Genomic DNA, 23,207 nt, shown 5'->3' on the forward strand with positions numbered 1-23,207 from the left:
AAGATGGTATGGATTAATTTGTCTGGTACAAGATGGTATGGATTATTTTGTCTGGTACAAGATGGTATGGATTAATTTGTCTGGTACAAGATGGTATGGATTATTTTGTCTGGTACAAGATGGTATGGATTAATTTGTCTGGTACAAGATGGTATGGATTATTTTGTCTGGTACAAGATGGTATGGATTAATTTGTCTGGTACAAGATGGTATGGATTATTTTGTCTGGTACAAGATGGTATGGATTAATTTGTCTGGTACAAGATGGTATGGATTAATTTGTCTAACAGGGTACAAGATGGTATGGATTAATTTGTCTGGTACAAGATGGTATGGATTATTTTGTCTGGTACAAGATGGTTTGGATTAATTTGTCTGGTACAAGATGGTATGGATTAATTTGTCTGGTACAAGATGGTATGGATTAATTTGTCTGGTACAAGATGGTATGGATTATTTTGTCTGGTACAAGATGGTATGGATTAATTTGTCTGGTACAAGATGGTATGGATTAATTTGTCTGGTACAAGATGGTATGGATTAATTTGTCTGGTACAAGATGGTATGGATTAATTTGTCTGGTACAAGATGGCATGGATTATTTCGTTTGAAGAAGTGTGCTCATGCTTGCAAGAATCCAGCTTGGTGTGGATGTTGATAATTTGTCACAAACCTTCACCATATTGTCAATGCGATATTGTTCCCCAAATGAATCCTGCTCTTTAGGTCAATGCAACTACACTACAGATATCTACAATTTGTCAAGACCATTTTGACATGTTGCAACCTCAAACGATCATGGTAATATTTTCTGTACAAACCCCTTAAAACGTATGGGTAAGCCATGCTACAATGATGGCTGAGCCATGCTACAATGCATGGGTGAGCCATGCTACAATAATGGTTAAGCCATGCTACAATGATGGCTGAGCCATGCTACAATGCATGGGTGAGCCATGCTACAATAATGGGTGAGCCATGCTACAATAATGGGTGAGTCATGCTGCAATGATGGGTGAACGCTGCTACAATAATGGGTGAGCCATGCTTCAATGCATGGGTGAGCCATGCTACAATGGTGTGTGAGCGCTGCTACAATAATGGGTGAGCCATGCTTCAATGCATGGGTGAGAAATGCTACAATGGTGGGTGAGCCATACTACAATGGAGGGTGAGCCATGCCACAATGGTGGGTGAGCCATGATACAATTGTTGGTGAGCCTTGATAAAATAATGGTGCTACAATAATGGGTGAGTAATGCTACAATGATGGGTGAGTGCTACTACAACAATGGGTGAGCCATGCTTCGATCAATGCATGGGTGAGCCATGCTACAATGGTGGGTGAGCCATGGTACAAGTGGTTGAGCCATGCTACATGGGTGGGTGAGCCATGCTAAAATGATGGGTGAGCCATGCTACAATCATGATTGAGTCATGCTACAATAATGGGTGAGCCATGCTACAATAATGGGTGAGCCATGCTACAATGATGGATGAGCCATGCTACAGTGGTGGGTGAGCCATGCTACAATGGTGGGTGAGCCATGCTACAGTGGTGGGTGAGTCATGGTTCAGTGGTGGGTGAGCCATGCAACAGTGGTGGGTGAGTCATGCTTCAATGATGGGTGAGCCATGCTACAGTGGTGGGTGAGTCATGGTTCAGTGGTGGGTGAGCCATGCTACAGTGGTGGGTGAGCCATGCTACAATGGTGGGTGAGCCATGCTACAGTGGTGGGTGAGTCATGGTTCAGTGGTGGGTGAGCCATGCTACAGTGGTGGGTGAGCCATGCTACAATGGTGGGTGAGCCATGCTACAGTGGTGGGTGAGTCATGGTTCAGTGGTGGGTGAGCCATGCTACAGTGGTGGGTGAGTCATGGTTCAGTGGTGGGTGAGCCATGCAACAGTGGTGGGTGAGCCATGCTACAATGGTGGGTGAGCCATGCTTCAGTGATTGGTGAGCCATGGATGATGGACATGAATTTATTTTTTTTGGACTAGAGGAACCAACAGTGACCTTGAAGTTTGGCCTATTCACCAATATTCAATAGTAACATCTACAGCATAAGATAAGTGATCTCAAAATCAATAGGAGTCATCTACTAATTATGACCAACTTGCATACCAAGTATGAAGTTCCTGGCTCCAAGCGTTCTTTAGTTATTGAGCGGAAACTGTTTTTACCTCAAGGTCACCGTAACCTTGACCTTTCACCTACTGATCTTAAATTCATATCATGTACCAACAATATCTTATATTAAAAGCAGTATCAAAGCGTGCTTATATTCAAACTGGTACTTGGTTTGTTACTACATGTAAATATGATTCAAACTGGTACTTGGTCTGGTACCAAATGTGAAGTCATTAGTATTACAGATTTTGCGCTCAACTTTAATGAGTACATAGTTTGAATGGTGCCATATTATATATACACATGATTAAACTAGAGATTGATTTTTTGAAAAAGCGCTAGTTTCTCCTATTGTGTGGTTGTATTGACCAAGAAACCTAGTTTATGACTCCATGTTACCCAGTTCTAAACTAATTTAAGATTTCATCAAGGCAAACATTCTGATCAATTTTTGGTCCATATATATTAAAAAAATATAGCCTCTAGAATGTCCACAAGGTTTTTTTTTAGATTTGACCCAGTGACCTCATTTTTGACCCCACATGACCTACTAGTTTCAAACTAGTTTCAAACTATTCCAAGATTTCAATGAGGCAAACATTCTGATTAAGTTTCATGGAAATTAGAGGAGATGTATTGCCTCTAGAGTGTTACCAAGATTTCTGTAAGATATGACCTAGTGATCTAGTTTTTGACCCCATGTGACCAATTTTAAAACTCTTGTAAGATTTCATTAAGGCAAACATTCTGACCAAATTTGAACATAACTGACTATTCAATACCAATATTTGGATAGGGACACAATTTTCAAAGATTTCACCTACTGACCTGGTTTCTGACCCAATGTGACCAAATTTCGAACTATTCAACAACAATCAAGGAAAACAAGCGGTCCATGTTTCATCAAGGGGTACATTATGACCAAGTTTGAACATAATCCGACCAATCATTTCCATTCTGGACAAAAAAAATCTAAAATTTGACCTTATGACATAAGTTTCGATCATATCTGACCCAGTTTCAAATAAGTCCAAGATTTCAACAAAGGAAAACATTCTGATTGAGTTTTATTAATATTTGACCATGTGTAATGCCTCTAGATTGCTCCAAAGATTTTCTAAGATTTGACCTAGTGACTTAGTTTTTGACCCCATGTTACCCACTTTTTAAGTGGTCAATATTTCATCAAGGGCTACATCATGACCAATTTTGAACATAACTTGACCAATCATTATCATGATATGGTTCCAGACAAGATTTTTCTAAGATTTGACCTAGTGACCTAATTTTCAATCATATGTGACCCAGGTTTATTTACGACCAAGAGTTCATCAAGTAAAACATTCTGATTAAGATTCATGAATATTTGGCGATGTATAATGCCTCTAGTATGTTCATTTTTTTCTTCAAAGATTTGACCTAGTGACCAAGTTTTTGACCCCAAGAGACACACTTTTACAAGTGGTTGAGATTTGATCAAGGGGAACATTCTGACCAAGTTTGAACATTTTCTGATCAATACCTTCCAAGATATGGTACAGGACGAACAGACGGAATGAGGGATGGATGGACAACGCCAAAACAATATCCCCCTACCGAAACCTTCGATTCTGCAGGGGATAATAAATGATGGGACATGAAATTTGTAATTTTGGACTGGAGAGGAACCAATAGTGAAGTTTGGTTTATGAAGTTCCTGGGTGCAAGCATTCTTTTGTTACTGAGCAGTAACCGCTTCTTCACCTCAAGGTCATGACGACCTTGACCTCATCTACTAGTCATGACCAACTAGCACACCAAGTTTGATGTTCCTTGGTGCAAGCGTTCTTAATTGATTAAGCGGAAACAAAGACTGATCACAAAATTAATAGGGGTCATCTACTAGTCATGACCAACTTGCATACCAAGTATGAAGTTCCTGGGTGCAAGTGCTCTTTAGTTACTGAGCGGTAACCATTTCTTCACCTCATGATCACGGCGACCTTGACCTTTGACCTGCTGATTTTAAAATCAATAGGGTTCATCTACTAGTCATGACCATCTAGCATACCAAGTATGAAGTTCCTGGGTGCAAGCGTTCTTTAGTTATTTTGCGGAAACCGTTTCTTCACCTCAAGGTCACGGTGACCTTGACCTTTGACCCACTGATCTCAAAATCAATAGGAGTCATCTACTAGTCATGACCAACTAGCATACCAAGTATGAAGGTCCTGGGTACAAGCGTTCTTTAGTTATTGAGCAGAAACCAGTCTTAAGCTTAAGGTCACAGCCAACATATTTTTTTTTACCTGAAGGTAACCACAACCTTGACCTTTGACCTTTTGATCTCAAAATCAATAGGGGTTTTCTACTAGTCATGAACAACCAAGCATACCAAGTATGAAGTTCCTGGACCCAAAGGATCTTTAGTTATTGAGGGGAAACCGTTTTTTCACCTCAAGTTTACCACGACATTGACCTTTGACCTACTGATCACAAAATCAATAGGGGTCATCTAATAGTCATGACCATACCAAGACCAAGTATGAAGTTCCTGGGTGTTCTATAGTTATTGAGCGTAAACAAAGTGTGACATACAGACTGACGGACTGAGTGACTGGCGGACAGGGCAAAAACAATGAATAGATGAGACATAACTACTAAGACATAATTATGTAGTTCTTGTAAAAACTACTAAAACATAGTTCTTGTAAGAACTACTTAAAACTAATTAGAACTACTGAGACATACGTAGTTCTTGTATAAACTATTAAGACATAGTTCTTGTAAGAACTACAAATGAGCTTTTAGTAAAACCACTAAAAGAGACAATTTAAAGAAGACTAGACTATTTTACAAGATTTTCATTTATGTTGCTTATGGATAAAACACAGCTTTTTTATATCAAAAATAGTTGCTATTAAATATATATATGTGCTTCAGTATTAATCCATAAAATTGCAACTTTTTAGGTCCAAAAACTTGACAGTTTGAATTCAATTTATTGCACCTAGGGTCTAATAAATCACAGTCATGCCTTTTTAATGAGTCAAAGTATTCAAATCTAATATATGATATGATATAGTAATGAATATTTTCACATCAGCAATTATTAAACATTAAAATCCTGCTTACATCTCGTATATATATACGAATTACAACCTGATGATGGCCAGATCCTCTATTTTACCTGGAAATGTTTTATAACCCGTAGCCCGTGTTTATCCTATTATTTTACATCTTCTATAATAAGAACAACTCCTTGCATTAATTGTATCAGTATTTCATTACAATTTAATGTTGCATACTTACATGTCAGGAGAATATAGTTTGTGTGTTGAAAAAAAGAGAAATGTGAAATTGGTCTTCAATATAAATATCTGGTATTATAAAAGTAGAACTTAGCCCAATTAGGGATTCTTATGAAATGTATGTTTCTGCATTTGTTGCTTTTAAATGCAACAATTTGGCAATACCAGGTATTTTCTTTTTGTAAAATACCAGGTCTTATCATTACAACAACTTGCTATTAATCAATGAACTTCATGTTAAAACATGCATAAAAATTGGATGTAATATTTCGTGCACAATGATTTTGTTTGTGTCCCAAATTGGGCTGTTTGATGTTTCGCATGTTGTTGACTTCATTTGTGTGCTTAAATATGCAATCAAAGGTACATAACCTTATTAAATCAAATTTACTTTAAAACTTGAACTTAAGAGAGTTTCAAATTATATAGACACAAAATATCTTAACAAAATAAAAAATATATACTTATTCAACAAGTTTTGCAGACCATATTTGACCCTTTTTATTTAAGATCCTTTAAATTGTTTCATTTCAATTATTTTTTTCATATTACGAATTACATCAATATGATTATGTCATTATTTCCATGAACAAGAGGCCCAAAAGGGCCTATGCTCTTCTGGCATGGCTTTTGTGGTCATATCAATCCAGAGCGTGTATGTATGGGTAAAAGGCAACAGACATATAGTTTATGTTTTGTGTTTGGGTTACCTGAAAACGTAGCATGTTCAACAACTGAGCCCAGAAAGCATTGCAAGCAGATTAGTTGCATGAACTTATTTAATATGTGCCAAGTAAAAGTCATCTGACAAAAAAAAATGCTTTCAAAACTGTACTCGTAGTAAAAATTTCTGTAGTTTTAAAAGTTAAAAAAAGTTGGTCAAAAGGTCAAAGTCAAGGGCATCCTAGGACAACATTGATCAATTTGAACAAACATTCACAATCAATTGTGCTGAGATGGATGCACGAACACACAAAAAGATTTTCAAACCTTTCCAGATTTATGTTTACCAAACCTGTGAACCCTGGGTGTGGCCAGTAATGACACCAGGTGCATAACTTAAACATTCACAACCAATTTTGTTAAGATGAATGCGCAAACTACAGAACTTAAAGCTAAAAAATGGCCTTTGGGCTTTCAACAAGAACAAGGCAGAGTAATTCACAAAATCAGCTGCAGAAGCAAAAAGCAAATTGTCTCTCAAAATCCTAGACTTGCAAATTGTCTCCCTTAACTCTAGACTTGAATTTACATGTACATGTAAACTTGGCTAAAAATAGAATTCGCTCATGCAGACCTGGCTAAAAATAGAAAGCATTTCTTTAAAACTTTCATGGCCCATAATCTAGGCATTCATGGGCGGATCTGGCTGGTTTTCGAAAGGAACCCAGCTCTGATGGATATCTAGATACTGTACAAGTTTCATCGAGATACAATCAAAACTGAAGACTGTATCGTGTTCACAAGCAATTGTTTACAGACGCACGAACGCACGGACGCACGGATGCACATACTACGTACACATTACCATCGCATAAGCTCTTCTGGCCTTTGGCCAGTAGAGCTAAAAACCTCATTTGACAACCTCTTGTTGAAGATTATCAACAACAGTTTTTTTATACATGTGCAAATACATGTACATGGAACAACTTGTGAATAAACTTCCTTTCTGAACTTTTGGAATATTGTCATAATCATTTATTTCCTTACATAATTACATTTCATAGTGCTTTGCAATCATCTCTTAGCAGTTCTTAGTAGCTGTTAGTAGCTCTTGTAAGTGGCTGACAGCGGGACAATACATTGGATGAAAGACATTGCTGACAAGGCCAAAAGCATTAATTTAATGCAGTTTCACGTTCAAAGGTTTAAGCACAAAGTTTCTCCCACCTCAGATAAGTAGATCCATTAATTTAACCATGCTAGAAATTCTTATCATGCCCACGGTCGAAGATAAAACAGGTACCCGTATGGAACTCCTTTTAATGGTCACCACATTGTATTTACCTCCCTTGTTGAAGACTGTCATCTGTAGCGCATCATGGAAATCTTGTCTGGTGTCAATATTTAGAATGCTAGTTAATCATTTCTCGCTTCAAATGTAACCAGAAAAAGTTTTCACGCACCTTTCAGGAAATAATGCTTCACTCTTCTTAGAACTATTTAAAGACCGATCAGACCATTTACATACTCTGAATCACTGCGCAAATATCCATGACAACCACGAATTATTGCAATTATTTTCACTAAGCACAAAAGAGTTCCGGCAAAAATTACATTTTTACTTAATTTTGTTTAACTGAGGTGGGAGAAAAAGCATCTACCATAGCCGCTCGTGTAAGATAAGTTCATCCCGACCCTCGCGCAGGGTGTTTTGCAGAAACGAGGTAAACCTCGTTTCCGCAAAACACCCTACGCTCAGGTCTGAATGAACCTATCTTACACTCTCAGCCATGGAAGATACTTATATTCCCAAAACAGCACATCAAATGACAGCCATAGAGATGTTCTTGCTATGCTCCCTAACGGGAGAGCATAAATTTGCAGCTTTGCCTGTCCAAATGTCACACCCTTTTCTGGAGAATAACTTCAAAACAAATGATTGGATTGAAATAAAACTTTGTATATAGACAGATGGCAATAAGAGGTAGTACAGTGTGCAACAACCAGAATATTTGTTAAGTTACCTACTCTTTATCATTTTTTCATAATCAGACATAATGTCACACTGGTCGCCTGGTTTCTTAAGAGTCAAAAATGGGACAGGTCTACAGTACTGTTAAGACCAAACTTGACAGTAAGTGCACATCGTGTTCACTATCAGTTCACTTCGTAGTGCACTTCGTAGTGCACTAGGGTAAGACAAGGGAAAGACTAAATGGAGACAAGGGGCTGACCAGATAAGGCTTCTTCAGTCTATAATAAATGCTATCTTTACAGTGAAACTTAGAATGATGTGTTTAGTTTCAACAGATGTTTTAATGTAAACTATTTTATTTAATAATTATAATCAATTTTGACCTTTCATTTTAACAATATACAGTTTATGTATATTAATTAATTAGTATGTTAATTATATGATTGATGTTGTTTTATAAAATAAAGTTAATTTGTCAAACATTTAGACATTTAAATGTTTTTGTTTTCTTTATAAATATGCATTGCATTATTTTCATATTAATTGATAGCTTTAATTATATAACTTTGGTTCTAAATAAAAGGGTTTCATCTTCAAATACTTTTATGACATAACATTCACAGGAGTTCATGAGCCTTTCTTTAAAGTTTCACAAGGTGATAATTACACGTTTTTCGTTATTTGTAATAGTTAATTATCAAAGTTCACGCCTTATATATTGTTCCAAGCTCAAACTGTGAAATTGTTGTGCCATTGTTGATTCATTCAAAGGATATATTAACAAAGATTTTCTTCCAACTCTTCTGAAACTTTCAATTTTATGTTTATTCTTGTTTAACAAATGTGTTCGGATTTACGGTGACAGCCTGACAGCAATCATCATCAAATAAGTACACCATTAAATATTATAGTATATTTTCTACATTGTACCCAGATTTATTAATTGCATTTCTAATTTGATACACATAATAGATAAACGTATATTTTAGGCATTTTGTATTATTGGTTATGCTGCTCCATTATTTAATGAAATACTATCCATTGATGAAGATGCTAGGTAATTGAAAGTAAAGTGAAATCTTCAACCCAAGCTGGCAATCCTTTCCACAAAGAATGTGACTTTTTTACTATAGCATATTTTAAATATATGGCAAATGATAGATCTACTCAATTTATTGAATGCTTGTTTTATTTTGTTTACAAGTATGAACCCCGTAATGTTACACTATACTAGTGATGTAACAAATTACAATATTGAAGTTAAAAGTAATAACTATAAGTTATTAGTTTGAAACAAAACAGTAACGTTAATATTAATATGGCAATGAAAACACAAACAACGAAGGACAATGTGATCCCTATTTTCCTGTCATTGTCATGCAGCAATGACCCAAAGGTGACAAAAAAAGTTATATTAATCATCAAATTTAATTGAATTTGACTTTCTTGTATCAATAAAGAACTTCTTTCCCTCATCTGGGGGCTTTTCAAAGCCAAGGCCAATTCCCTTGTTTCTGTTACTACTCAGTGCCTTTTCAAAGTCAGACTCCAGAGTTTTTGTATACTTGTCCTGCTCGTTTCTATTCATGGCTCCAGTGCCTCCTGGTTTAAAGGGCTTGCCAGAACATCCAAGCTGGAATTTTTTCTGCAATAGATTTGAAGAATTTGTTTTCTTCATACCTCCAAGAAGGCGATAAAATTTGTTCTGTCTGTCAGTGTCTTCAAATTCAGCACTTTCCCACTGACCAACTGTGCATTTTTTGTTATTGCTCTGTTCTTTGTCACTCTTGAGATTTTCTTTCAAACTATCTGTTCCAACACTAATAGAATCCTTTTGGACAGCTGTTTGTTTATTTTTAGGTAGAAAACCATCTGCATTTGTGTGAACATCCTTTTTAAAGTCATTATCAACAGAAGAATCTTCTTTTTTGTGCTTTTTCTTCTTTTTATGTTTAGTTTGTAGCATGTGGGAGTTATTGCTATTTGCTTCTTTGTCAACATTTATTTCCAATAATTCTTCTTTGCTCTCAAGTGCCGACTCAGGAATTTCTGAAACATTTTTATGCTTTGATTTTTTCCTCTTTTTGCCTGTACTATGTTCAATCGATCCATTTAGATTCTGGTCTGTTTCATCTGATTTGTCTGTCCTCTCTTTAGACTTTTTCTTTTTTTTCTTCTTCTTACTAATCTCAGAATCATAGTTTGGAGTTTGCTTGACGTCAATACTGGAAGTGTCATTTGATTCAAACTTTGAATCAACACTTTCATCAAGATTTGGTCTATGTTTCTTCTTGTGTTTCTTTTTCGGCCTGTCATCAACAGCTTCATCAGATTTAATGGTCAAGCTTTCTTGGGTTATATCAATAGCATTGTTATGTTTTGATTTATCTTTTTTCTTTTTCTTGCCTGAATGTCCAACCTCAGCATTGTTAGTGTTGTTGTCCTGAACCAGTTTAGTGCATGCCACCTCTTCTCCAGGCTCACTGCTTTCTTCGTGTCTCTTTCTTTTATTCTTTCCCATCACTGAAAAAGCAAGAAGACTTTCATTGTTTTAATACCATAAGTGATGGCGCCATCATGAAATAACAGCATTATATGTATTATTAAGAAATACCTAGTGTAATAACTTTCGATGTAAAGTCATACAGATACAAGAGCTGTTGTAAGACAGCGCGCTCGACTACGCCGCTTTGACTTGGGATAGAATACAATAATGATGTATGTGCCTGTCAAAAGCGATAAAAAAATCAAATTAAAAAGTAAACAGTGACCATAACTCAAGGGGGACCAAAACACAATATCATGAAAGGTCTCTATAAACTCTTTATATATACCAAGTTTGATCTAATATGTCGACCTTTACTTAAGTTATTTAATACCAACCATTTTCCGATATATGGTAACTTTGACCTTGATCCTAGGGACCTCAAACGCAATCCCATGAAAGGTCTCCATAAACTCTTCCTATATACCAAGTTTTGTCACTATATGTCAAACCTAGCTAAAATTATTCGATACATGAGGTAACTTTGAAGCTGTTGTCCCACCAGCCCTCCCAATTAATGACGCAAGTCATTCTAATAACTTGTTTTCCCTTTGTGAAAATCTGGTTAAGAATATAAAAAAAAAAAAAAAAAAAAGTCAATCACGGTCATAATTTGTATTTAGGGTTAAATTAGTGTTATTTAACCTTATTGTAAGAAGGTTGTCAATAACTGTGCGAAGTATCAATTCAATTGAATGACGCTTTTGTTTTATTCAAGTCAAAACTTGCCCTACAACTTCAACTTGCCCTAAAACTTTAACCTAAGTTCCTAAGTCGATCAGGGGCCATTACTTGTATTAAGGATAATAGGGAGTTATGTAACCTCATTGTGTGATGGTCCTGAACAACTGTGTGAAGTACTAAGTCAACTGAATGAAAGGTATAGATAAAAGTTATTAATAAATATCCCAACCTGCCCTAAAAGTTTAACCTAAGTTCCAAAGTTGATCAGGGACAATAATTTGTATAAAGGATAATATAGAGTTATCTAACCTCATTATGTGATGGCCCTGAACAACTGTGTGAGGTATTAAGTGAATTGAAGGAAGGGTATTGGACTTATAAGAGAAAATCCCAACTTGCCCTAAAACTTTAACCTGCCCTAAAACTTTAACCCTGGTCAATCAGGGGACATAATTTGTATCATGGATAATATGGAGTGAACAACTCTGTAAAGTATTAAGTCAATTGAATGAAGGGTATATAAGTTATTAATAAATATCCCAACCTGCCCTAAAACTTTTACCTAAGTTCCATAGTCAATCAGGGGCTATAATCTGTATAAAGGATAACAGCTGAATGCACATCAAACCCAGACCCAGAATTTTGATAGGCCATCCTGTTGCTTCCATAATTATTACAGGGTCATAAAGCCATTCACAGCAAGAGGGTAATTAATCTGCAATCACCATCTCATAATCCCTAAAGATTTTGTCAAATGTCTCTACCAGTATCATATTTACTTAAGTTACATGATAGAAACATACATGCCATATTTCTGAGAGGGTTCCCAGGGGATTTTGGTCTGAATTCCAGGGGATTTTGATATTACACCAGGCGATTTTTACGCTGCGAAAACTTGTGCAATATCTGCATTTATAATATAAGAATAAATACAGAAATACCCGGTACACTCAAATTACAATAATTTTTGGACTTAGTCATCATGGTCCTTCATGGAATTTCATACTCATAATATTAATGATGCTTTCCACTGTCAACCTTAAGCAAGTTTTGAAAACAAAAACAAAAACATTTATTTATTTTTTAATTCCAGGAGATATGGATCCCCCGGCGGGGGACCAGGGGATAGGTCGAAATTCCGGGGGATTTTTCCCCCGCCGGGGGATATGGCATGTATGTAGAAACATCTTTACAAATTTTTCTGCTTTATACATAAACAATATAAAAACTTAGTACATTATTTTTGAAACCAAAAAATATGATCAAAACTTAATTCATCCTATCATTACAAGTTTTGTCATGGTTTTCCTCTATTAGTCCATATAGAACAAGTGACTCCCTCTAAAAGTTTATATATATGAACAAGTGAACCTCTCAAAAGGTTTCAATAGAATAAGTGGCAACCTCTAAACGTCTACATAGAACAAGTGGCACCTAGTGCCGAGCCAGTTAGACTATACAGTGATTTTTTTTTGGTGCAATTTACTGCCTTCCAAAGGCTGTTTCCCCCTTGTGAAAAAATGTCCATTTTCCCTCCAAAATTGTTATTTTTTTCCAAATTCGATAAATGGAGATGATGTAAATGAATAATTTAATAGCAATAAATTTCTTGAAAAATAAACAAAATCTTGGCAAGACTAACTCCTTCACAGCATAACGTATGCATTTAAAGGTGAAAACATGTTTACGGGTATTAGCTATTATATTTGCTATTTTGTTCCGAATTGGTATTTTTCCCAATTTCGATTTCTTTCCCAATTTGGCAAGGCACAGGCGGTAAAAATATTTCCAAAAAAATCTCTGCTATAGGACCACTAGACAATGATAGGTATACATACTATTTTAGCTTCAATAATGAGCGATCAGGGATACTTTTTTATTTTTTGACATTTCTTATGTATCCCTGTAACGCTACAACTCTCTACCATTTAACACTGGGCAAAAAAAAATATAGTAATATTATGCATCGATGTTGAATAATAATCTACAGTGGATTGAATTTGTCATTAGAGTTGTTATTTTCACATAAATATATCTGGGTCACGAATACCGTTTTATACATGTACTTAACTAGTCCAAATAATTGTACATCGACAGATTTTTTTTTTACGATTTTTGATATTTATAGCAAATCCTTTACGTACAAATTGTTTTGTATCAAAAGTGAGTAGTTATTCCGATCAGGATTCAGGGTTAAAGCATATTGTGTCTTTAAAATATCATAATACAAGAAATATTAACATATTATGTTATTTTGTATTAGTTCCGTACACAAAAAATAAATACCCAACGAATTATGAGTTTGATGCGTTTTCTTCATTTCATACTGTCAAAACAAAACGATATATACATAAAGGGCACCTGCATGGCTGCACCTCACAGTTTTACAACAATCCAAACACTTCGGCCATGGCCGAGTAGTTAGGATTGTATTTACAAGGACTATCTCAGAGCTTGCCGGAGATGGTCGAGTGTTGTAACACTTGGCATAATTGTTGTCTGTGTTTGTCAAGTTTTGTTTTGTTGGAAAGGTAAATCCTGTGTTTTAATCCATTTAATGCTTAATGGCAAAAGACGATTTTCTTTTTACTATGGCAGACTCGTGACGTCCACCATCCCAGCAAAAAGTAGCAAACAGTCCTTGTGCAGAGAATCCTCACAGCCACAATTTTGAAATTATCTCCCGTTATAAATTAAAATTTCTGCGAAAATATTATTGCCTACTATTGAACACATATTTATTTATGTCATTATGCCCAAAAAACATGATTCAGATATCATAAAACACTTGTAACATGTGTCCACTGTTTATCAAGTATCCGATATCTGTAAATCAGGGACAAATCTTACAGGCTGTGTTCACGTATAAAACGGTATTCGTGACCCAGAATATATTTATGTGAAAATAACGACTCTATTGATAAATTCAATCCAGTTTAGTTTCAGGTATATATTGAACAATTTTGTCATTATTATTGAACATTGATGTATAATATTAGTTTGTATTCTTTCGCCCGGTGTTTAATGTTAAAAAGTTGTAGCGTTACAGCATGTTATATGACAGCAATCTTATATGCAAAATGAGCATTTGCGGAGATAAATGCAAATGCTCATTTTGCATATAAGATTGCTGTCATATAACATGCTGTAAAATGTCTTAATCAAAGATATGTTGGATGGGACCTCGCGAGCTTAGACTGCCTAGGCAGCTGGTCTCTTTCAATGTGTCTTTGATTTAAATCATGTTAATTAATTGTGACTTCTTTTGTTTTATTTCCCATGCCAAATGCATTGTCGTATTACTTTGTGATTCGTATTTTCGATTAATTTATGCTATAAATTATGCTAATCTACCTACATTCTATATATAGTCTAATGTCTTTCAACTGCCAAATATGTTTATGTGATTTTACTATAAGAATTATTTATTTGTTTCAAGTGTACATGTGATGTGTGTGATATATTAGTTACATAAATTATGCTATTTATTTATAATGTCGGTCAAAAGCTATTCATAGCTTATGTTAAACTGTTGATGATAGTACCCGACAATAAATAAATATTGACTTGACTTGACTTGACTTTACAGGGATATATATAAGAGATGTCAAAATAATAAAAAAAGTATTCCTGATCGCTCATTATTGTATGTCATTAAGGACCAATAGGTGGATTGCAGAAACAGGCAGTCTTCATCGTAACTGGGTTGCCCGAAGCCTGGGACAAGTTAATACTGTTTCTGGCAAGTCAAAATTCCCAAGTGGTTGCCCGAATGGGCAAGTGTATTTATCCGAAATTTAGATCCCTCCGTTTTCATAATTACTTCAGCAACATTTCACAAATCCTGATTGAACGTTATTATTATATTGAAAATTGTGTTTCGTACATTTACGCATGAATTGGTTATTTTGGGCAAGTAAAACTGTTTTTGGGCAAGTGGTTTTCTTCAATTACTTGCCCGAAAGGACAAGTGCTGAAAAAAAATTAAGGCAAAGACTGAGTGAACAGGTGAGCGGATTAGAGCCTTAGATTAATGTTACTCATTGAAAACCCTACAATTCTATTATGTTTATTTTCTGACAATACATCATTTATATGTACCAGTCTTATCTTGAGAGGACAGGAAGGCGTAAAACAGAACGACTGTCACCTGTTGACATCCCCACGTGGATGTTTTGACAACTACCTCTTATTGAAGAGCAACAGTAATATTAAGTAATAACGTCAATGGATCGAACGGTGGTGTAATGTAATAGGTACTTTTCTGCTATAATAATGTACGTGCTGTCTAAATCTGTCTAAATCTAGGACGAGTAAAACATATTGATTTCATTTTAATCACGAGGATAGTTGGTGAGGCAGAAACTTAAAATGTGACATTATTTGTTGTGCAGACAACTATAGTTTTATAGTATGTGTTACGAAGAATTCCGCGACTTGAAAATGATGGAATATTGGCAACGGAAGGGTGAAGCGGGGCTACATACGCACTAGCGGGTCCAGGGGGCGGTGGTGCAGCAAGCGCTCGCCCTAAATCGTCCAAGCATTTTTTCAGTTTCGCAATTTTTAACGTCAACTCCTGGATACGCCCCTGATCCGCATATATAATATAATAAGTTTTTGGTCACCATTTTCTTTGCTCCCAGTACTGAGTAGAACAGTAATGATAGTTACTCACTTCAAAAGGTGAGCAAACCATAATTCACTTATCTCAAAATACGCGACCCCAAAATACGCAACAACACCGTTTTAGGAGATGGTCTTTGAATTGCCGGGTGAAAATATTCGACATGGGACTTGTGAAAACTGAATCCATTTTAGTGCTAAATGTCTGCAAAACGTCATTTATTCTGTGTCATCTCGGCCTCACCGCCCCGATATCGACCTGCATGGATAGACCAACATCGGGACGACTGATACCGTACAAACCCTAAACAGTAAACTTCGAGTGACAAAATCACGAGGAAATCGATTTACTGGTCCCCGCCAAAACATTAATACACTAGAACTCAATAGACTGATATCAATAAACCTAATGACTGTATTTAACGAAACGTGAATAATTTTGTTTTGCTGGTTTTGACTGGTGTATAAATGGTCTATTTTTAGTCGGTTTTAACTGGGACATTGAACTTGACCGAAATGTCTTAATATCTACATAACAATAATATACGAATTGCACTATACACACTTTTGTCACATTTGAAGGAGGTACTGTTAACTACATGTATGTCCGAAATATCTAATGCGACAAATTGCGAAATATTCGCCTAGACTGAGAACATAGGCACACTGAAAGGCTGAACGGCATAAGCATAATAAGGATTTGATATAGCAGTTTTACTCTTTATTTATTTTAAGGAATTATCAATCTGCTACTTTCTATGACGACAATATTTCTTCGAAAATGCACGTTAATTAGTAAATATGTGTTCTTATTAAATAATTTCCTTCCGGCCTAAATATGCTGGCCAGTTTACAGAAAATAATAAATTAATGATGCATCAAGTACTTAGATGCTTAGAACACTTTTATAGCCAATTAGTATAGTCTTTGAAAAGCGAAAATGAAAATGATAAAATGAAATCAGAATCACCATGGTTCGTTCCTTTAACATTATGAACTAGGAGAATAACTAAATACTATACATAGCTCAATAAATCTCGGATCAAATGTTGAATTCCATGACAGAACATATACATAACTGACAGAACGAACCCTAAAAATCATTAAGTTGATGCACACTCGACCACTATTTTATTGTAAAGGCATAATAAAACAAGAGCTGTCACAGTATGTGACGAATACCCCCGAATGTGACATTGACCTATGAACAAGGTCAGTACATGAAAAGTTAAAGATGAAACAAATACATATGGCAAGTTATTTTAAATTGCCTCTGAACATAAAAAATACCACCCGTACTTGACAACCTACATTCTTATGTCCTTATATTCAGCATTTTGTTGTGAATAAACACAAAGTGTATCTTTCACCTTAGAGGTAGGGACATGGGTCTTGCACGTGACACGTCGTCTTGGTATGTCAAACACATGTGGCAAGTAATTTTAAAATTTGTCCATACAAGAAAAAGTTACAGCCCGGACACGACAACCTATGCTCTATGTCCTTATATGCAGCATGCCATTGTGAATAAACACTAAGTGTAACCTTGACCTTAGAGGTAGGGACACGGTTCTTGCACGCGACACGTTGTTTTGGTATGTCGAACACATGTGGCAAGTTATTTTAAATTGCCCGGTTACAGCCCGAACACGACAACCTATACTCTATGTCCTTATATGCAGCATTCCATTGTGAATAAACACTCAGTGTGACCTTGACCTTAGAGGTAGGAACACGGGTCTTGCACCCGACACATCGTCTTGGTAATTCAAACACATGTGGCAAGTTATTTTATCATCTGTCCATACAAGGGAAAGTTACAGCCCGGACACGACAACCTATACTCTATGTCCTTATATGCAGCATTCCATTGTGAATAAACACTAAATGTGACCTTGACCTAAGAAATAGGGACAAGGATCTTGCACGCGACACGTCGTCTTGGTATGCCGAACACATGTGGCAAGTTATTTTAAAATCTGTCCATACAAGGGAAAGTTACAGCCCGGACACGACAACCTATACTCTATGTCCTTATATGCAGCATTCCATTGTGAATAAACACCTAAGTGTGACCTTGACCTTAGAGGTAGGGACATGGGTCTTGCACTTGACATGTCGTCTTGGTATGTCGGACACATGTGGCAAGTCATTTTAAAATCTGTCCATAATATTCTGAGTTATTGAGTCGGCCGGACGGACGGACGGACGGACGCTGCGATTTTAATATGCCCACCTTCGGGGGCATAAATATGCAAAATAAATAGTATAATATAGAACACTATACCAGATGAACGTTGCAAAAATTATTAAAATATATTACTTCTGAAAAAAATGACAGCAAGATCATATAAGCCATTGCTTTATGGGCACTAGAATATATTTGTATCGCATAACCATTCATTAAGTATCTTGTAGCCATGTTCACAAACAATGAAGATCAAATTTAATTTACAAATGTTCAACCTAGTATTGGAATTAGACTTTAAATCAGTTTGGTTTATGGCTAGACTATTGTTTAGGTTAAAATTTAACAACAAATTATGCATGTTTGAATAATAAATTAAACAAAAATGTTTCTTTCCATTCGGTATGGCCTGCTTTCGTAATACATTATCAACATGGTATACGTGCAGTTTCTTTATCAACATTGACCTCATACAAACAAATGAGTTGGGTAAACAAAAGTTCAAAACCGATCCTTAAATGGAAAGGTATTTGATAATAAATACGACACAAATGGAAATATTCGTTAGTTCAAACCGCACGTTTATGACCTGTAACAGTTTCTTAATTAAGTGCTTTTTGCCACTTCGCAAACTATGTATGTCACATTATAATACGAGTATGAATATCAAGCTGCTAATTGTGTTGTTTAACTATTGTACCTTTTTGACTTTCACGACTGTTCATATTTTCTCGTTTCAAATGTTCTCGTTTTTTCAGAGACATTATTTAATATTAACGTCTGGAACCTGAAACTAGTATGCACATAAACTTGATCCAATAACTTTAACTTTCCATGCATAACCAATGTTTAGCGCCGTAAATTACTACGTGCACAGGCAGATGGAAGATACTTATAAATAATCATAAATATACTCATTTTTATTCATCTACATCTATTTATGAACTAACTGCTTTGATTCAGCACTTTGATTTAATGTGCAAATATCAATTGTAACTTTTAAAGCACATATAAAAAGACAAGTACTTTAAAAGGACTCGCTCATATTTTGGCACCAAATTAAAAACAAAGCTGAAACCATAACCACTTGCCCACAAGGACTAGTAAGTAAGCTGATGGATATTTTAACCTTTATCGACTGCTTTGATGGAATCACGTCAAGCAGACAAGCTACAGCCCTTTGTTGAATCGCGTTTAACTCTTTTCATCGTGGACTTCAAAGAAGATATTTGAGAATATATCAACATTTGTTGAAGGGCTCAAGCCGTCACTATTTTAGTTTTAACACTCTAATTGATTTGCCACACTTTATTTCGATTTTTTTATCCCATAAAAGTGCATTTTATAAATCACGAAACAGTCCCTTTAAACACAAATATGTAAATAAAAGATGTACATTATTAATTGTTTATCAATGAATTATTCAATACATTAAACACGATAATACACTTAAGTAAAATAAAAGTATGTGACAAAATCATTTCCAAAATAAAACCTACGTGAAGGTCTACATATCTAAGATAAAAGCGTGACATAATACCCCGCATTTCAGCGCTGCATTGGGGTGATACAGAGCGTCATAAACGCAATACTACGTCAGCTTACAATCTACATAGACTATAGCTTCTTAATCAAAATGTAATAAGTAAATAAATATATGAAATATTTGTTCATGACCGCTTCGAATATATTGATAAGAATATTCTTTTATTTTTAACAAATGTAAAAATCGGATTTTATACAAACTTTTGTTTTTCCCTTAAATTAAAAAAACAACAACAAACTACACAAAATCAAGATAATTTAAACTTAGTTAAAATATCGAATAAAGCTCAATATCGATTGAAGTAGTTGTGCAATTATATACTTTTCAATATCGATACAACGATATATTTCCTATGTCGACTATATCGATATAACGATATACTATCCACTATCGATACAACGATAAACTATCCTATATCGATACATTGATGTGTGCGTTATGACATTCATCGATCATCAATCATGACTATACAAAAGGGCAGCTAAAAATTCATGAGTAAAATTTAATAACTATTACAACAAATATATTCTGGTGTGTTCATAATGCACTTCGAAACCGTTTTGGGATGAAACAGTTCGTCATATATGCATAGCATCACATCATAAATACTATATAATAACATGTAAATTATTTTATAAAAAGTAATAGTAGGGACTTCTTCAAATGTTTATATTCTATGTCTTATCCACTTCAAAAACGGTTATAAAAAAGGAATAAGTAATACCCGCATTTCAGCACTGTATTGGGGAGATACAGGGCGTCATTCATGCAAGCTTATACCACTATATTTTGTATATGTGATCGTCAAGGTTTGCACGTGCTGTCGGCGAGTATCGCGTCATTAACACGTGCACTTGACCATTTGTTCACTGAACTACGTTTACCAATGCAAATGTAAACACACATGGAGTTGTACGCCGGATAAAACATGAATTACTATGGTAAAACAATTAAATGCTTAGTATAAACATTCTTTCAGGTGAAAATAATTCATTAATTACTCTGTTCAAAACAATAGTAAGAAAAAACTCCACTAATCCAGGTTTGAAATGTTATCTGGTCTGAGGTTGCAAACGGAATACCATAATAACTTCGTCAAAGCAGGCAAACATGTGGAAGTACGGTCGAACCCCGTTCGCTCGAACTCTCAGGGATCGGCAAAAATACCTCCGCACTCGGGGAAATTCGAGCCAAGCGTGAATGTTTACATTCAGTTGAAACAAAATCGCTCGTTAACACCCAGTTCTAGCCGAGGAAATCGAGCCAAGCGAGTTTGAGCCAACGGGATTCGACTGTACGTCAAATAAATAAGTTCAATAACGGGACGACATAATGCACATTAATTTTAAGTATAAATGTAAAAAAATGTTGAGATTAAACAATATATCACAGAGAACCAGCCGATGTTCTAGCATCTCTTCAAATACAGTCATCCTCGATCTAAATAACCAATAAGTACAGGAAGTTCGAACTACTTAGTAATCAATATCCGATGACGAACTGTTAATCAATTGATGAGAAATATTTCAATGATGAATTTTAACCAACGTGAACTGAGTCCACACGGAATGTTTTCCACATGTGTAATTTGTCAATGTTAAGCACAGCATGAATTAGTAAACGTACAAGTATGTCCTACTTGATATAAAACTACCTGAATTACAGAAGACGGTGTTAACATTGCGGTTAACATTGCATTGGCACACAATAGAATAGTAACGGTCGTATCACATGAACAAACAGCTGTCTCTAATCAAAGGTTTTCTTTGTTTCCTTCTGTTTCCGCTCGTAATCAAGGAGGTCTGGCGGTTTGACTCCTCCCCTTGTCATGACTGGGCAGTACGACCCGAAAATCTTGTCCCAATGATTGAAGAAAGGCTGGAAGTTCGTCAGCGGCTTTAAATGATGCATGTCATGCTTCGGTGCCCCGCCTATCATTCCGAACGAGAAGTGATTTAAAGTAAAGGGAAAGTCAAACCCAATGTGTGCTTCAACACTGACTATGATCGAAACCACCATGTAACTCCATATAGTCAGTGGGTGGCAGTTGAAGAACCAAGTGTTAGTCGTTGTAAGAAAGCCAACGGTGATCAACTCCCATGGATGGAGGTACTGCGTTGTCCAGACGAATGGCGAGTGGTAGCGGTGATGGAGAGCGTGCACATGTTTGTATAGAAAACGCACCTTATGATGCGTCCAATGCCACACAAAGTACTGCAAGTCAAAAATGACCAAGGCAGCTACTTGGTGCCAAAGAAACTCGAAGAGAGTAGGTGCCCTTTCTGGAAGATACGTGTCAGGGGTCCACACCCACTGAGATACCGCCGCCGGAAGGATGTAGAGTACATGATTCCAAAATGTGAGACTCACAGTGTCCCATATCTGCGCCCAGGTTACCTCCAAATTCGACTGAATCTTGTACTTATGTATGCATGGTAGTTTATCTCCCAGCAAGTCGGCTATCATAAACGGTGTGCAGAAACTGAAGTAGAACGAAACAGACAGAATCACGGGAAATAATGGGGAAGCAAAGAAGTTTTCTCTCCCTAATCGTATATCCCATATTGGTTGAAGGATGCGAAAATCGCCCGATGCAGCTGCGTCCGCGATCGTAACATTTCTTCCAAGATGTGATTCGTTATGTTCTTTGGACCGCACCAAGCTGTCAATCGCAGACGGAAGGTGGAGTAATGCATCGCTGAAAAGTTCGTATAAATTAGAGGTCATATTGATGAATCGCCACGAAAAACATTGAAAGTCACTGGGCTTTTGTTACACTAAACACACTTTGTATTTAAGTCATCCACTACCACTCGCCATATATCCAACACGCTATTTCAGCGGTATTTATACATTCCTCTCTCCACAATCTCAATCGATAGCGCCTCCCATTTCGCTACGTCACATAAGACATTTCCGATATCTGGAGATAGTTAACGTTATCATTTTTGAACTCTAACCAATCTGCGAATTTATTGATCCGTTTAATATAAATCCTACGGCGGTGTTCACAAATGAAGTCGTTAACGATATATTACCGAAGCGTTTATTAACAGATATATTCCATTGATTTGGGTTTTCTTCTTTATTCATTGTGATAATATGAAAGGGCTTGAAAAACACCGTCACGATTTAATGAGACCGCCCACTTCTCATTATTTTAGGAAGGGAAAAACAATAAGTTTAGTTGCCGATTGTTATACTCAACTGAGTTTGGATTAGGACAGCATTACCCTTTTCCATGGTTAATATATGATATTGGGTGATTATTTTGCGAGCTAAAATAGTGTTTCAGGTTTCATACACCACCCATGGCAAATAGAAGGCAAATAAGACAGGTTTCTAGGTACGTAGGACCATCTAAAATGTACCTGAATTAATCTTCGGTTATTTCGATCAATGCGTGAGGTTTAATTATATACACGTATGCTTTTGTAAACACTACATGCAGTGTTATAATTTGAGCCCATAATTATCAATCATCAGTCTTGATTTTAAATGTTAAATTGTACGTGCATGTGTCGATGCTGAAGTATTGGTTTGTGGTCACCAAGCCAG

At 36.0% G+C, this 23,207-nt stretch overlaps 2 protein-coding genes across 4 annotated transcripts; both read right to left on the reverse strand.

Moving 5' to 3' along the window:
- Window positions 1–7,852: 7,852 nt before the first annotated feature.
- On the reverse strand, window positions 7,853–15,487 carry LOC128228270 (lysine-rich nucleolar protein 1-like). 3 transcript variants are annotated; one of them, XM_052939470.1, is made up of 2 exons: window positions 15,440–15,463; window positions 7,853–10,583 (listed from the first exon to the last, which is right to left on the reverse strand). In XM_052939470.1, exons 1-2 carry the CDS (start codon window positions 15,447–15,449, stop codon window positions 9,475–9,477), a joined length of 1,119 nt encoding a protein of 372 aa, XP_052795430.1. In that variant the 5' UTR covers window positions 15,450–15,463; the 3' UTR covers window positions 7,853–9,474. The 3 variants fall into 3 exon arrangements, with proteins under 3 accessions (XP_052795430.1, XP_052795429.1, XP_052795431.1); XM_052939469.1 differs by lacking the exon at window positions 15,440–15,463 and adding an exon at window positions 13,576–13,628; XM_052939471.1 differs by having other exon boundaries at window positions 7,855–10,583; window positions 15,391–15,487.
- A 3,909-nt stretch (window positions 15,488–19,396) lies between these two features.
- LOC128229177 (cholesterol 25-hydroxylase-like protein 1, member 2) lies at window positions 19,397–22,699 on the reverse strand. Its single transcript, XM_052940903.1, has one exon. It carries the CDS (start codon window positions 22,374–22,376, stop codon window positions 21,399–21,401), a length of 978 nt encoding a protein of 325 aa, XP_052796863.1. The 5' UTR covers window positions 22,377–22,699; the 3' UTR covers window positions 19,397–21,398.
- Between the last annotated feature and the right edge of the window lie 508 nt (window positions 22,700–23,207).

The sequence above is a fragment of the Mya arenaria genome, chromosome 3, assembly GCF_026914265.1.
Source record: "Mya arenaria isolate MELC-2E11 chromosome 3, ASM2691426v1".
Taxonomy (NCBI): Eukaryota; Metazoa; Mollusca; class Bivalvia; order Myida; family Myidae; genus Mya; species Mya arenaria.